Genomic DNA, 18039 nt, shown 5'->3' with positions numbered 1-18039 from the left:
TTTTTTCCTGTTTTTTAGTCCGTAGTCAGGCTTGGGGCCCCCGCTGAGCCGATCAAGCTGACAGTGCTGTAATCGCTCTCTTAAGCAAGCAGAGACGTGCCGCGAGCTCCTCCCCGAGAGACAGCGCTTCTGTGTGTGTCTCGCTGATTGCTTCTGATTACCCCTGGGAGTCGTGGCGAAGTTTCTCATATTTATTAAAAATAAGGATGTCACTCACGGTTGTGTGGGACGGTTTCGGCTCTGGTGGGACCCCGGAAATCACACATACACAGCTTTATTGAGCTGTTGCTGTTATTACTATGGTGAGTTGTGGGATCCATTTACCTGTGTGTGTGTGTGTGTGTGTGTTTGTGTGTGTGTGTTTATGTGTGTGTGTGTGTGTGTATGTGTGTTTGTGTGTGTGTGTTTATTTGCCCCATGGTGACATCAAACAGCATGCAGCTGAACAGTCAGTTTATTAAATCGCATAAGTCATCCATAAGGGATAATGACGCACCGCTGAAATATGGACACCCATTCAGATCATTTCCACCAGCAGCGAGTGGCACGCACTTAATCAACATGAAAACTAATCAGCTGAACTGTGCTCGTCTGTCACATACAGTATATGCTGTCCAACCTGCATCCAAGTACAGTCACACTGCAGGGCCGAGCATCGTCATCACGTCCTCATATCCGCATTGATTGTGATTGCTTTAGGGCTACTGCAATTAATGGCGTAAAAAAGGGAATTTAGGTGTCCCATTAATGACTGAGTCACTGAAAAGTGTTTAATATTAAAAATTTTACTGCCTGTGAAAAGTTTCTTTCCCTATGCCCATGTGAGTTTCCTTCTGGGTTCTCTGTTTTTTTTCCCAGCTTTAAAAAGCTTGCCAGAAGATAGCTTGTCTAAGATAAATTGCGTCCAGATTCAATAAAGTGTGTGAATGTGTCAGTACATGCCTAATGCCCTGAGATCCATTGGAGTCCCATGCGGGATGTATTCCCCGCTTCACAACCCAGAGATAACATCTGGATTTACCGTGGTGCTGTTTATGAGCCTGTGGGTATGAGGGAATTGGAAAATAAATTTTTATTTTGTCAGTTAATAATGTTTTTCTTAGTGTGTTTGTCAGAAAGTGGAAATGTGCAATTTGAGAGATAATTACAAAAAGAAAATTCGAGGAAATACAAGTCAAACCAGGCCTTTTGATGACATTTTTTGTAAAACCTGACTTAGCCTCACTAAAACATTTGAATGGTGCCTAAAAAAAAAAAAGCCTAATTTTAAATAAGCCTATACATCAGTGAATGATGATCCTGCCCGAGGTGGCTTAGAGAACAAATATCGAGTGGAACATCTGAACCTCATGGCTCCGGTGTACTGAGAAAACTTTCTTCCAAGCACTAGTGAAACTCTGGGGTAAATGCATTAGTGTAGCAGGGGATTATATAGAAAAATAAGGGTTTTATAACACTGTTCGTTATTGTGCTCAAAAGTCTTGGCTTGACTTGAATATTTTAGAAGTGCAACAATTTTTCAATTTACTATAATCTAAGCGATGAATAGCGCAACATTACTGAATTCAATCATTTTCCCGGTTGTTATGGTGTTCATCATCTTCATCATCCTCATCTCTTCTCTGTATTTTAAATTCATGTTTCTGTAAAACCCTTACTTGTATCTGAACTCTTTTCTAATTAGCGTTCGGGGTAATTTTTGCTATTTATTTTATGTTTATACACCCTCGAGCTCCAACCTTGATCTATTACTTCTAACATCTACAGTATTACTTTTCATGAAGGAAGTCACAGGAAAGTCTGCAACCCCTCCCTGCTTCTCTAACCATAACCCTTCTCTAATGTCTGTGACTTGTTTTTGTGCAAATTCCTGCATGTTGTGAGCACACTAATGCTTTGCACCTCCGAAAACACCATTAGCATGAGTGACAGATCTGAATGTAATGTATTACTTACAGGAAGTCCCAGGCCATCCTACATGGATATTAGTGGTAGACCAGCTACTCGTCCAGCTCCCTCCTCCTTGCATCTGTAATTAGTGGAGGAATGATGGAGCCTTACTGTGCTCTCAGAGTTGTGGAATCACAAGTTCAGGAGAGCAGTATGAGCTCAGCAGATGTGTCAGGGTTCATTAGCATGGCTAGCGGGTGCGTTACAGGTTCGAACGCGAAGAACAGAACCCAGTTGATCACCTGGAGCTGTGTATTTAAATGAGGGAGCCGGTTAGGTGTCGTGACTCCTCTGAGCCTCAATCACACTAGAATTATTCATTACCACAGCAGGCTGAAGTTTGGCAGCACACAGGAGAGCTACGTAGAGTTTTGGAACAAGCGAGGGAGGAAAAAAGTGTTGGAGAGAGCTGGCACACCATCTGTGGTTTTTTTTTTTTTGTTTTTTTGTTTCTTTTTTTTCCCCTCAACAGACGTGTTGGTATTAGCTCTCTCTTTAATAAGGCAGTGTTTACTACTAGCTGTTTACATTCATCAATATGCATCAATTATCACACACCTGCAGGCTTCTTATAGTCAGCAGTTCTGCTGAATGTACCAAATTAAACCCCGCTACGTATAAATGGTCTATTAATCACACTACAGCCATATTCTAAATATTTATAAGTGCTTTGAAAGGACAATTTATATTCACACCATAAACCTTTTTAACCAATTTTAATCACAAAGTTGTTTCCTTGGCGTATGGACGGAATGATCAAGTTTCCTGTCCTTATTGTGTCGCTTCATCTCCGTTACATCATCCGCTCTACCTCTCTCTGTTTCTTTTGCTCGGTCTGCCTGGCTTGGACAGAAGGTCTTGTTTCTTTTCTTCAAGAGAATTTGAAATAACACATCTCTCTTCCTCTACCTTTTTTTTTGCTAGTAGAGAGCAGATCTATTGTTTTATAGAAGTGTGCAAACTTTCCTGTGTTTGAGACAGATGATCGATCCACATGCATATTTCATATTTTGTCTTGAGCAAGTCTTTTTCCTGTCACAATTTTTTTTGATTTATTGTTCATTCTTGCCACAAACTGAAGGTCTGTAGTAATTAAGGGAATGCGGGATGACAGGAAATAGATTGTGATGGCCTCCTCATTCTTTTAAGACACTTCCAGGGTATTCTTTAGCTGGGGGGACTATTCTGTGTAAACACAAGTTGGTCTGACCCAGTTCAACTTTCCAGAGATTTGTGAGAATGTTTTGGAGATTCCTTTGGTTTTACTCATAACCTGGACAAATCTTGGTCTTCTCAATTACGACCTACTAGCTAACTAATTAGATTAATGTAACTGCAAGGGGTGTACAATTGAAACTGGGGGTTTCGATTGTGCACAATAACAGAACACAGTTATGAAAGAAAAAAATACCTTTATTTTTCTATATGATCTCCTACTACACGAATGCACACTACACAGCCCTAATATCACACTAATATCACAGCATTTCACTGGTGCCTGAATACCATCATGAAAGAATGTTTTCTCAGTACACCGGAGCCATGATCGGACTGCATGCTTCACATCTGAATCCCTGTCCCACATATGGACATGGCTTGGGGTGAGGTCAGGAGTTCCACGCTTGTTCATAGGAATGACTGCTGTGGGCTCTGAGCCACCCCAGCTGGAATCATCGTTCACAGCCGTATGGCCTGCTTTGTATTGTTTGCACCATTCGAATATCAAATATTTTTCCTGCACTTAGTGTATGACTCTCTGTGCTTGAAGTCTTCTGTAAATGTCAATGGTTTTACACATTCATTTACAAGATATTTTATCAAACCTTATCGTTTAACTTGAACGCCCCCTGTAGACACCCCCAAGATGCCTGGACCCAACCAAATCTTTTCGATCCATTCTGCATCACAGAAATCTTGGCCAAGTGTGCAGTCTGGGAATAGATGTGGCATCATCATGTCCTCTAGTTGTTGTATACGTTTTAGCTGCACCACTCATAAGCCACAATGACAAATACTTTCCTTTTGCTTTGCCAATACAGAAGATACCTAAACTGAAAAATAACTCACTGAAGGAGGAAGGACATGGGAGGTGAAAATATATGTCTATGGAATAATGGCTTCTATGTAGTCACACAAGACCTTTGCTCTGATATTGTTTAATGTTGCTTGGCTTTATATGGGGGGGGGATGTATTATCTCTACCATCACCCAACATTCTTCCTCTAATTGCACATGCCAAAACCAGGCAGTAAGGGATGCAACGTGTATTCAAATTCACACAATTGGGTACAGGTGGTTCTCGTTTGGTGTGCAATGTAATCTGAGTGATTGCAGTCTAGTTTTAATTAGTGCAGGGGGAATCTTTCCGATACTTTGGTTATTTCAGATGAATGGAACAGGCAGCACGTCACAGAGGACTTGTAGCAAAATATTCAAATATTGCACCAGAGATATGAAATTTATTCAAGTCAGATGAACAAGTTTATTTAAAATATAATTGAGCATTCCATCCTAAGTCATAATACAATCGGAATTAGATTGTTTTTCTAACAAAAATACTATACTTGTATGTAGTACTTATATGTAAAGTATAACTCATTTGAAGATAAGAAGTCTTATTTTGTAGGTGGCATGGTGGCACCTACAAATTGCCTGAAGTTTGTGAATGAGCATCTAAGTGTGCGTGTGTGTATGTGTGCCTGCCCTGTCCTGCCCTGGGTGTATGCTAGTTCGTGTCATAAGTCTACTGGGATAAGCTTCAAGCCCCTTGCGACCCTGTAAACAGGATAAAGCAGTATAGATGGAGTTAGTGAGTGATTTTTACCTTGTTTATTTCCGATGTTGTGTTCAGTCATCTTGATTTGACATCACTTTGTAAACAGGAAAAACTCAAGATAAATGTTGCGGTTAAATTTGACAGCATGAAATACACAATCCCCATTATCTCTGAGAAGGAAGGGCTCATTGAGTTGTGCAATCATAGTAACCGGGTCATCGACTGTAGCAAATCGTACATATAATATATATTTTTTCTACATCCTTTAAATAGCCATTGTTTGCACTATTTGTTATATATAGTGCTGTTGATGTTCTTCAAGAGCTTACCATCTTGACGTAGATAGACATAGATAGTGTTTGTTGGTGCTTTTTGGAGAATTTCTTATGTGTTTAGGGAATTATGAACAGCTTGCACTGTTTATACTCGTCTATGTGCCTAGTTAAATTCATGATAAACATTTTCATGCCTTTTTCCAAGGTATGTACCCTTTGACCATACCATTACACCTCTAAAGTCTATACAGTACATTCACTTTTCAAATGCAACTATTTTTGCAAATTGTAGTTTAATGTAAGTTAATAATGCATGCAATGTTGTTAGCACGACAGCCTCCCATTCACCAACAAATACCAGAGCTTCTGCTGTAATATTTGTTATCTCTCTTATCGTCTAATCCTCCTTTAAGGTCATTCGCAAAACTTCGGGTTGTGATGCTTGATCCAAAACACAAGGGCAACAACACCCTAACTTTTGGTGAGGTTTCTACAGAGCACACTCTGTTTTATCAAACTTCTTACTGACACCCTGCTGTCCTACTAAATGGTCACCAACACTTGTCTGGCATGAGCAGTCTATTCTTACTCCTGGGGCAGACAGTCTAGACCATACCCGGGGACATGTTTGTTTTTTGTTTTTTTGCATGATAAAGATTTCCACTATGCTTACTCAGGTCTCCCAAGGATAGTCTATGTTATAAGCATTTTGGGGCATGGTTACAACTTGGGCAGTTCACTTTTACACAAGATATGTGATGTTTTGTGGAAAAATCCTTGGACAAGCAAGTGTGGAACCAATGGAGTGCTTGCGTGATGTGAAATCAGAAGGCAACATGGAGTATGATGAAGATCATGGTGGAACGTCCTGAGTCAGCAAGGTGGAGCAGCTGAGGCATCTGCCTAATTTTCTTTTTCTCATCAGGAAATAACTATACTGTACCTGATGTCTAGCATATGTCCAGCATACAAATGTCTGCTAGGTGCAGGGACAAGATTCCTCCCAACAAAAAGCTGAGTTGACATCTGAGGTCACTCAAAGTCATCTGCTTTACATGTACACAAAAACCTGGAATTGCATATTTTATTTGTATAAGGCTTCCTTCATGACGTGGATTTTGCTATTTCTCAATACTGTAAAAACTGCAATAGTCGTCATGTTTTTTATTCTTAAAATACAAATTTCAAAAATGTCAAAATTAACATATAATTAATTATCATGTTTTTGGTTCAGTATAATCATAATCACAACAACAATTAGATCCAACAACAATTAGATCCAATCAAGTAACCCGATTGGACAAGATGCATTTAACCATACAGTATGTATCGCTTCACGTCATAGGTCGTCATCAGCATGTAGCTCTCTACCATCCTCAGTACTGGAAAGAGGGGGGAAGCAGATGCCCACAGACGTGCTAATATTCAGTACAGCAGCACAGACTCTCTTGTGATATTGCTTAATTATCCATATTATTGTCTAGCCATGTACTGTAATTGCTGTGTTTTCTTTCAGGTAAACTGTTCTATTACAGTCCCATGCAAAACCATTCACTCTTCCTTGAACTTAATCTTTTTTTAATTTTTTTTGGTGTGTTACTACCTGGAAATGAATTTTCTCATTTCTTCTTCTTTCCTTATATGTTGGTTGCACAAGTATTACGGAATATCCAAAATGCCTTCTGGCAAACTCCAAACAGGATTTAATATTGTTTTTTTTTTTCCCCTTTTTCTTGCTACTATGTAATAAAGCCCAGCTCTGTAGTGTGTTTAGACTTCAGTTGTCTTATTAACAGCTTCTCACATTTGACCTGTGAATCTCTCCATCTCCCCAGAGTCACAGTCGCACCACATGCTTCCATATTGTTTCTTAATAAAGGCTTTGGTGCTCCATGAGATATGATATTTTTAGAACCAAACCCTGATCTATATTTTTCTAAAACTTGATTCTGGACCTGCTTTGATGGACATTATTTTGACTCTGGGTGCTTCCAGGAATATATCCTGAGGTCATGTGATAGTTTAATTGCACACAAGGGAAGAAATACTATAGTAGATGTGTAGTGCATAACAGAGTGATAGTAACGTTTTACTTAGCTTAAGCCCTGTGTGGCCTTAGATTCCTGTTCTCAGCCGACCTAGAGTGAAAGCCAGTGTGGAATTCTGCCGTTGTGGCCCATCAGCCTTACGTTTCGACATGCTTTTCTGCTCACAGTGTTTGTAAAGAGTGAGCTTTCTTATTAAGATGGATACATCCACATGCATGCTCATTATTTATTACTATATAAACTCTCAAAAGTGTTGTGAATAATAATTCCAGGATATCAGCAGTTTCTAAAGTTTTTAAACTTTCTCACCAAAAAACTAAAAAATAAAAAAAACATGGTAAAAGTTTTTTTTTCTCTCTCTCTGTCTATTTCTCTCTCCAGACAAACATAAACCTTTCGAGCCTTTGCTCTTGAAACCCAAAAATATTGAGGAGCCAATAGGTGGCAAAATTTAACCTTTTTCATTATGTAACCAGGCAAACTCATGTAGCCATGCTGATTTCAACTTGGTTTTAACTTAGCTAGCTGTGCTTTGCTAGCATTACCATGATCTGATAATGATGACTGAATACTGACTGACTGAAAATCTGGCTAAGCTGAATATACCTGAGAACGTTCCTTGTCAATCTTTTTTCTAAACCTTTTACGGCCATTTTGTTTGTCCATTTTGTTGCCATGTTCTTTAACTAATGTTTAGGTAAATTTGGCTAGCTCGCCAGCTAAGCTACATAATGCCTGTTTACCAACAATAAACAAAGGAAGAAAAGAAATCCTTAAAGCCATCAGAAAGTATTACTAAAGTAAGTATTAAATCACTTTCTTCTGTTGATTTGCACTTCACTTTACCTCTTGCTTGTCAGCATGTGTATGTGTATGTGCTTTTGATTCTGCATTGTACAGATGCCATGGGATTGCCTGGTTGGCTAATTGCATGAACGTCCAGGTATTTCAATCAAAAGCACCAGCAAAGTTATAATCCCAGTTCAAACTATTCCAGTTTCTGGTTGTAACGCTACAAAATCTGCGAAAGTTCCTTTCCTTTGCTAGAACCTGGACGAGAGTTTCATCAAAACCAAGAGCCAGTATCTTTCCATGCTTGCCCTGTTTTGTAGCTGACATGCATGGCTCAACCAGCACGATCTTTATTTTTTATTTTTTGGATTTCCTCCTTAAACACTGGGTTGCTGTACACCTCCATATTCTGACGTCCGCATTTCATTTCATTTCAGAGTATCATGGAGGGGAAACACCCAGCAGGAAAAAGGCAGCGGTTTAATTATTTATGCTAGGCTATGTGGACCCTGTGAGTTCAGTAGATGCTTTTGTATAAATATGTAAAGAGTAATGAGCCAGGACTGCAGGGGGTTCAGCTTGGACCAAAGAGCAGCACACGTCATTTTTTTGATCTAGCGCTGGAAAGAAGCACTTCTCTTGGAACTTTTAAACAGTGAGGAGACATTAAAACATTTCTGCTTTACTCTGAAGATCCTCACCCTCTTTCCATTTCATTTCTTCTCTCTTCTTGTGCTTATATATTTTTTTTTCTTTCCTTTTTCATCTCTTTATGCCTTTTTACCTCTTTTTTTCCCTTTCATGTCTTTTTTTGCCTTGGGTATGCCTCTTTTTTTTTTAATTCTCGTCTCTTCATCAATAATTTGCTTTTCCCGTCTCGCCAGATCATGTCTTTCATGCTGTAGGGAATGCTCGTCCTCTGTATAATCACTGCTTTCAGGAATGATACTTCAGATGACATTCGTACCATCTGTCACGCTTTTAAAGTAGGTTGTCCATGTGCTCATGCTAACTCTGCTGTAAATTGAAGTCGGCCTGTCCACAGTTGTGTCCCCGCCCCGCTCTCCCGTTTTTCCGTCTACTGCTGAGTTCATCCTGACTTTACAGTACTGTAGGTGCAGCTCCGGACGAGCTCTGTAGCTGCAGCTAATTAAGTGTGCTGCTGAAGCTCTTTCTGCATCTTAGCCTCTCTGATGCCTGTCACTTTTTCCCCAACAAACTCGTACCAATTTTAAAGAATTCATGCCATGACAGATGGTATGAGGAAAGAGTACGGGAGAAATCTACAGATTTAAACACTGTCACCAGCTCCTTGTTTGCTATGTATATTTTCATGGCTTTTTTTTTTTAATCCCATTCACTCCCAGTCACACACCACAGCTCATCCCGTGTCCAGTGATTTTTGGAACCTTAAATGTTAGTTTTCAGCTCTCCTGCCATCCTCCTCTAACGAATGTTCAAAAAAATCTCTCTCTCTCTCTCTTTTTTTGTCAGCCTGTTTCTTTCTCACTCATGGTCTCTCTCTCACACGCTCACACTCATTAACTCTTTCCCACTCATCCACAAAGTGCCCACAGTAACGATGTGACATGTTTCAGAGTCTCCTCATTAGTCTCAAATCTGTCTATAGGCATTTTTACTGAACAAATAAAAATCCTCCTGCTTAAACCTCAATAACTTTCATAAAGTTTTATTAGTGCGCACGGCCACACACACACACACACACACGCACTTGACACAAACAGCAGATATATACTTTTTTTACGTTCTATTCTCTTGTGTTATTTCATTCCATTTCCCTTCTTCCTCATCTCCTACCTTGTTTTTCATTTCCTTTTTTATCTTTTCTCTTGTCTGTCATTCCCTTCTTACTTCTCTTTTCTTATTTTCATGTTGCATTTCATCTTTTTCCTTTCTTTTTTTCCTCCTCTCTCTTCACATCTTTCACTAATTTTTCATTTCCCTTAACTCTTACTCACATTTTCCTTCCTTTCTTTCTTTGTTTCTTTCTTACATTCTTACTTTCACTTTTTGTATCTTATTCCCTTATTGCATTTCTCTTCTCTTGTCTCCATTTTTCTCTTGTCGTTTATTACTTCTGTTGTCTTAACTTTCATTTATCTTCTATTTTTTCTAGTCTTCTCCTCTTGTCTCCTTTTTCTCTTTTCTCCTTTTGTTCTTTCATTCCTTTTTATTTCTCTTCTCTTTTCCGCTTCTCTTCTCATCATTCACTATTGTTAATTTCTCACCTGTCTTTTTTCTTTTTCTGTCTCTTTCTTTCTTTCTTTCTTTTATTTGCCCTTCATTCTTCTTCTCTTCACTTTACTTCTCTTTTCTTGCTTTCTTATTCTTATTTTTCTCTTGTCCTTTTGCTTTTTCCCTTGATCATTTCTTCCCTTTGCTTTCTCCTCTCCTGCCTTTTAGTCACTTTCATTTGCCTTCTTTTTATCTTTTTATTCTTTTCTTCCAGTAGTTTCCATGTGATAAGATTAGAAGTACTCTGTTTTAGTAACTAAGAGTGTGTGTCAATTTGTCTATATATTTGTGTCTGTGTGTGTGTGTCAACCTGTCTGTCTATCTATGTTGGTTCGTGTGTCAACCTGTGTCTGTCTCTCAGAGTTTGGACGTGTTAGCTCTGAGGGATCGATGAGGACGTGTCGGGGGTTGAGTGCAGGCTGAAGTGTAAACCAGCCTGTGAGAGCTGAAGCATGAGCCTCGGTTGCCTTAATCATTGCCAGTCTGTTCTTCTCCCTCAAGCCCATCTCGAGTGTTTGCTGAACATTTCTTTTGTCTCTTATCAATTCATCGCACGCTTAAAGGAGTGAATTAAGGCAGGAAGTGTGAGAATGTGAATGAAAGGAAAGTTTTGTAGATGTGGGTGAGTTTGAACGCTCTGGCGAGGGCGACTGGGTGTGACTTCCTGTACAGAAACTTTGGACTTGTTCATCTCGCACCCAGAGAACACCAGCTTGTAAGTGGTTCTCCATCTCCGCCGTGACATCCTACTGATGGATTTGGCCTTGTACAGACGACCTGATTCTGCTAATTACCTCTTTAAAGTTTCATCCTCTCTAATGATGTTTGCAGGCTCTGAGCTATAACGGTTCAGCAGGAGGACAGGGACGGAAGGACAGAGTGGAAGGAGCAGGAAGGGACATGAGATGAAGGAGCTACAGTATGCTGCACTAAAGCCCATGATTTCTGAAGAAATCCTCCTTGCTGAGTGATTTCTGTTGAAATCTCTGAGTTAGATTGTGTTGGAGTTGGATGTTTGTGGGTCTTTTAGCTGTCGATGTCTTCAAAGTTTGAAAAATTATTTTAAAAAGACTTTTGCAGTAGCTCTATGCAATGGACATTATGCCTTAAACTACAGCCGGTGGATATTGTGTTACTTAGGAAAATCACAAGGCAGTATTGTCGATTTACTTCACTGATTCAAAGTTTTATTCCATTTCCAGCTTTGTTGTCTTGGTTTTATATTTCGTAGACAACCCAGAATCGACTTTAGAATCCACCATCTCCAGTTTGCCATTTCACCGGAATATAAAAAACTGGCCTCCTAGGCATTATTTACAGTATGCTCAATACAGGAAGTAGTGTTGTAGAATTAAATCATACCCAGTCTGGCAGGCAGGCAAATGTTTTATATTTACGTTAATAATCATTAAAATCCACATATTTACATTGTGCGAGAGAAAATGCATGTATAAATATGTGTACATATATAATCGTAAGTGGTTGGGCTCTTAGGCTGTTCCCATCGAGGGGTCGCCACAGCAGGCTATCCGATCCACACATAACGTGGGACAGATTTTATACTGGATGCTCTTCCAGTGCACTGCATCCAGTGGCTGGGATTTGGGCAACCTATATTATTGTATAATTGTCTTATTATTAATTGTAAAAGTCCCTAAATGTACCAAAATTTTGTGTTATTGTATAAACAGTTTAACAGTGTGGGTCTGATTTGTAACCAGTCTGGTTATTCACTTTATATACTGTACTGTATATTCTGTATTCATATGTCTCAAAAATATCCACATCTCTACTGAGATCTTGTGAGACAGATACAGTACCGTCGTCTAATTGCTATCCAGTGGTGCACAGTGTAGCCTATGTAGGCATAAAAATCAATGCTCAGAATGCTTTAAATAGTGTGAGTCCTTTGAAGTTTGTTTGTTAGACATAGTTATACGTGTTGGAAACTCAATTCTGGCGTGCTGCGATCAAGTTTTTAATGTAATAATTTGCCTCGAAATACTATTATTCTGGGGTCTCTGTCAAATGTAATTATTTGGTTTTGACTATTAGGCAATACTAATGTTGCATGTTATCCATCTTCTAGTAAATATATACATAATAGAGATGTGCTATTTAATCAGCCATACACTTCAATCGATTGTTTATTAATTGATTAATAGTTAAATCATTTTGATACACTAAAGTCATTGGGTCACTTTTAGCTTCAGAATTGATTCACAATATTTGCAATAAAGGTAAACTTTCAATTGTAAAATTTTTAAAATTGAATTCCTCACAATTCTCTAAAACTCCACCATGGTTTCTACAAGACAAAAAAAATTTAACCATGTTTATGGACGATTGGTTCGCCACCTGTTGGACTAGAGTGCGGTGCGAAGATGACAAAAGAGATGATGGCTTTATATGATGACATTTAATAAATCAGTAACAGAAGGTACCCAGCGTTTCAATGCATATAAGATACTTTTGGTAGTTCCCAAAAAGTAAAAAAAAAAAAAAAAAGTCATATTTCAGAATGGTTTATTTATTGGGCTGCATCAGAAGATTTGAAATGACTGAAATTTTAACTCTCCTTAGTCACACATTATGATAACCTGGAAAGCATAGTACTGATCCATTAAACATTGGTGAAATTGCATGGTAAAAAAAATCAACAGTTAAAACTATAGCTATGTTTAATAGGTAAAGTAAGAGCACAGGATTGGGACCAAACAGCTGCACGGGCACAAGAAAAATCTAGCGAGGCAAATCAGAAAAAATGCTTTAGTTTGTTGGGATTGAAAAAAGATTGGACTTTGAAGCAATGGAAGAAAGTCATACGGTCTGATGAGTTCAGATTGACCCTATACCAGAGCGATGGGTGCATCAGGGTAGGAAAGGAAGCACATGAAGCGTTCATGCATAATGACCAAATAAAGTCAGGTGATGACCTGAATGTACTAAATGACCAGGTTATCACATCAGTGGATTTTTTCTTCCCTGATGGCGCAGGCATATTCCAGGAAAAGAGTGGTATTGGGAGCATAAGGAATTATTTTCATACTGTACATGAACACTGGCCACCATCATACTGAGTGCATGCCTTTTTTTGGTTTGGCCAGGCATTGTTTGTATGAGATAAATCAGACTATAAAGATAAATGCTAGTAAATCAAATTGAATCAGCAGTCTACCTACGATTCACAGCTCTAATAAAGAACATGCTTCAGGAGTGAATTGTAACATGGAATATTTACTTAATTTTTTAAACAAAGAAGAAATTATGAAATCAGAATTTATTGCAGAATTTATTTATGGTTCTTTTCTCATGTATGCTATGCTTTTTTTTTCATTGTATCTTTCATCATTATGACTTGGTAAGAACTGTATTAATTATGTTTACTTTTTCCTGATGTTAAGGATGACTTTTGCATGCGGTTTGCCTGTTTATATTTAACAGCGAATTATTGGCCAAAAGTGACCAGTTAGATACTGTAAAAGAAAAAAAAACTGTTACGGAAACTATGAGAAAACACCTTCACAGGAAAATAACTGTAAATGCTATAAAATAGTCCTGGAAGTTTGTAATACAGCAGCATCAAATCAATAGTTGTTATAGTTAATGCATTGCATCTTCGTCTAATAATCAATCATCCTGATAAATAGAGATTCAAACGTAAAAGAGTTGTTGGTGTTGCTGTAACATATTACAGCTTTTTACCAGATGCAGGATGTGGAGTATTAAGCAGTTGTTGAGGATTGATGACAACTTCATATTTATCATATTGTATATTATTTCATCATCTTATTACAATCATTATATCTTTTTCATTATGTTTTAAGCATTATAAGAAAAGCTGCTGTTATGGTTGTAAGACTAAAACAGATCTCAGGTCGAGTAACTAATGGCAGGGGAATGCTGGACATGTGTCAATCAGTTGATTATTAGTCTTGATAAATTATAAGGAAAGTCTGCCATTCAAGTGTCTGTGAATTAATTGTTACCATAGAAACTACCATTTGAGCTGCAGAAAACAAATCAACCAGTCAGATTTGCGAATTCAACAGTGTTGTCACATAAGTAAATATAGTGCTTAATTATATATGTTTTTATTATACTGTACCACTCTTTTAGATTTTGCATTGGCATTGTTGGCTCAGTGGTAGGTCTCTCACCTGCCATGCTGAAGGCATGTTTCGAGTTCGATTCCCAACCAATGCCCAAACCCCAGATACTGAATACAGTTCCCTTTTAAAATGATGGAAGGGTTGCATCAAGAAGGGCATACGATTAAAACCTGTGCCATGTTGTTTGTGGATCAGATGGTCTACTGTTGATACCCCTCAACGGGTGCAGCCAAAAGACCAACAACTCTTTTAGGTTTTCCCAAAGATTTGCTAAACTAGTCAAGTGGGAAAAAATGTTGAATTGATTTAAAGGCATAAATTTTCGAGTAAATGAATAAAGTTACAATCAAACCCCCTGGGCTCTCGAATGGCACAACAACAAAACAGACAAACAAGGGAAAAAAAAGTTTGGGAGTTTGCAACTCCATGAGGCCACAGGCATTCCTGGCAGGGTGCCCAAGAGAGGAAAATTGGCTGTGCTCTAAATGTATTCAGACCAAAGTGGTGGATGTAAAATTACCCGCTACCGGACATGAAAATCTGCTTTTTTGCATAACACATCCTATTCCATTCTAGTAAACAGGCTTTCTTTATGTGTATGTGTGTGTGTGTGTGTGTGTGTGTGTGTCTGTGTGTGTATTCCGATCTTATAATTAGAGCATGGTATCTTTGAACGCATTTTCTTTCTGCTATGACTGTCAGTTTACGGCAATTTGTATAGTATCAGTGATGTTCATTGTCAGAGCACTAAAATGAAATATTATTCATGAACACAAAAACTATGTGTTCATCTTAACCCTTTGTTTTTTTGCCTATGTAAGAATTTCCCAAAGTTTTGAAAGCCAGGAGAGATTTGCATGTGTCACTAATGTAGTGCTAGACACAGTGGACCACAGGAGGCCAACCTGAGCCTCCTCTATGACGCGATTTTCCACAAGTTTTACATCCGCCAGGTCTGACCTTGCAGTGCAGTAAAAGGGCCGAGTTCATTGCAGGACATGATATTAAAGCGTCTGTCAGTGAAACAGGCAGTCAACATCTCTTACACTGGCAGGATCATTCTTCTCTTGATGAGTGCTCATCTCAGGAGGGATGGGTCATGAACACATCGTCTCTCGGAATGCCGAAAGAGCGCCAACGGTGGTTAGGAAGGATATTAGATTCACAGGTGAAGGTCACGGGAGACTGGAGACTTGATAAGTCCACACTCATCAAATAGAAAAATGGACAAGTTACTGTTTCAGTCCATTTTCTGTAGTTCTATCGTGGATGATCCCCTAGATCCTGGGTCTGTCGCAACTCTGTCCGACGGCTGACGGATGGTCCGCGCTCGCTCGCGGCATTACTCTCTGTAGCGATAAAAACTAATAAGCTTTTGCTGCGTAAATACCTCAGAAAGCGGGGAGACAATTGACCCGCGGGGAAAAGCACAGCTCTCCTTCCCCAAAAACACAATTCTCCCTAAAGTTTTTTCAATCTAACTTTCCTTTGATAGTTCCACTGAGAGTTTTTCAGTACAATGTATTGGCATTTACAGAGAATAAAGGTGAGCAAGGATTTCCTCCTGTCCCTCCTGAAGCCTTCTACTGGTCCTGAGGTCATCCAATTTCAATAAAGAGGGATTGCTTGCTCTTGCTGAGGGCAATTTTTATCTTAAAAAGCTTCTTTTTTTTCTTTCTCTTCTCTTTCCTTTTTATCTTACTCTGCTTTATAATGATCCCTGAGAAAAAGAAAAAAAAACTCAGGCACATTCAGTTTTAATTTTAAGTCGGTGTGCATTCAGCCGACAGCCTAGCTTTGAAATATTGTCCTTTTCTGCTTTTAAAGCGGTCGTACAAAGAGGAACCGGGAATGAATGCGCGTTGCAATTTGACAACTTTTAATAAAGTCCCCTGCCTCATGTTGAGCCCTGGGATTTCATTAAAGAGGAAATGGTTCGCAGTAGCTAACTGAGTCTCTCTGGTCTTTCTGAAGTACTTTTTTATTGTTGTGTCGTACTTTCACTTTATGCTTTTTATGATGTTAACTTCAGCAGTCTTGTTTTGTCCTTTTTTTTCCAGCATCAAGATGGTGCTCTTGTGGACTGCCGGGGACATTTTCAAGACAACGTACTTTGTGATTAACGAGAGCCCCGCCCAGTTCTGGGTGTGTGGGATGACCCAGATTTTGATTGACATCGCCATTCTGGTGCAGGTCGGCTACTACGGTCTGGACTCCAGAGCTAAAGTGGGATGAGGGTGACATCTCAGGGAATTGTACCTTCGGAACAAGGGCTCTTTAAACATGTGCATATATGCTTCTTAGCTTCTCTTTAGTTTAAATCTTATTTAAATGCTTGTCTCATTTTTTTTTTGTACACTATTTATATTTTTAGTTACATTGCTGATGCACACTGTTACGAGGAAAGAAACACTCCCATTATGTATCGTCTCCAATATTCTTTTTTTCTTCACTATTGTCTTCTTTTGTTGGTGGTGTTGTTCCATATCTCTATTATGTCTGTCCTTTTTTTTTTTTTTTTTTTTGAGAAATGTTACTGAGCCTGGCTGCCCCGGGTATTTTTAGTGAAATATGAGCTGGCAGGAACCTCCAGAAAGAACGTGCCAAATTTATCTGCAAATCTGCAACACTTGATCCACACTTTGGACCGTTCCACCACAAAACTGTCTCAACCACTTACTGTCCTGAAATCATTTGCTAACTCTGCACCTGTGGACTTAGATAAGGATGTTTCACAGAATGGTCCCATATCATTTTTATAGACTTGCTTTAGGATGATACTGTTACACCTGAAAGAACAACAAGAGAGTTAGAATTCATGTGTATCCTTATTCAGTTTATACTTAAAGAAGAATCCTGATTCAAAAAAAAAGATAATATTCTTTACTCCTCAATATACGGCCTTCATGTTTATCTTTAAAGAGATTCACTGTTAATAAAGCCATAACAGCTAAACTTTAATCTTAAAAATCTAGAATATTAGAAATACACTCATTGGAAGAAAAGAACTATAGAAAGGTTCTTTATTTGTCCGTCTGTGGAGAACCTATAAAGGTTATGTGTGCATTCATACAACTGAGTATTTTCCTATTAGAGAAAATCTGTTTAAAGACAGTGTTAAGGTCACTGAAAGGAAAAGACGCAGGATGCGGAAATCATGTTTGATTAACTTTAACCTGAAAATTCACAAAACAATTCAAGTCGGCAGGAACATCATCTCACGCGCAGTGTCAGTGTTGCCTTGCTGTATTTTTATTATTGCGTGGTGCACATTTGGTACATGAATTAGATTTTTCTGTTGTAAAATTCTGTTTTTTCTCTCTGCCTGCTCAAAGTTCCTTATTAGCGATGTTGGCGCCTTTGGTGTGTATACCTCTTCAGAAGAACTTTTCGTTTGATCAAAAACGGTGGTATGCTTTTGAACATTTTTTCAAAAGATTTTTTCCCCCCAGAATCTCTTGTTCTTGGTTTATAGATTAAATAAAAGGACAAGACCAACTGTCCTTCCCTTTAAGGTATTACCTGGACCTTTTATTCTGAGGAGTCACGGTGATTTATTTACTGGTATTATTTACTGAGAGTCATTTATTGTTCAGGAATTAATATACATATATATATATATATATATATATAGATGTGTATCTTTACCTGTATATTCATCAGTGATTTCTTCACTTTTTGTGTTTAAACATTGTGAAAGAGATTTTTATAAAGGTATCTTTGTAAAGTTACAAGAAAAGTTTTGGACAAAAATGTGTCCTACTTTACCAGTGTTCACCCTACTAAAATAAATAAAAACCTAAAAAGAATTGTAATATAAAGAATTGTAA

The 18039-nt window shown here is 38.4% G+C and overlaps 1 protein-coding gene across 1 annotated transcript in view; it reads left to right on the top strand.

Annotated features, from left to right (window-relative positions):
* The window catches only part of si:dkey-246g23.2 (solute carrier family 66 member 2), a 65260-nt gene extending 47426 nt beyond the window's left edge, over positions 1–17834 (top strand). The window contains exon 5 of the mRNA XM_053500785.1: positions 16270–17834. Coding sequence (XP_053356760.1) covers positions 16270–16444 — 175 coding nt within the window. The 3' untranslated portion in view covers positions 16445–17834. The remainder of the gene's footprint in view (positions 1–16269) is intronic.
* The last annotated feature ends 205 nt before the right edge of the window (positions 17835–18039 follow it).

This window comes from Clarias gariepinus, chromosome 7 (assembly GCF_024256425.1).
Source record: "Clarias gariepinus isolate MV-2021 ecotype Netherlands chromosome 7, CGAR_prim_01v2, whole genome shotgun sequence".
NCBI classification, from domain to species: Eukaryota; Metazoa; Chordata; class Actinopteri; order Siluriformes; family Clariidae; genus Clarias; species Clarias gariepinus.
The sequence above is the reverse complement of the archived record's forward strand: the minus strand, read 5'-3'. Positions and strand labels throughout refer to the sequence as shown.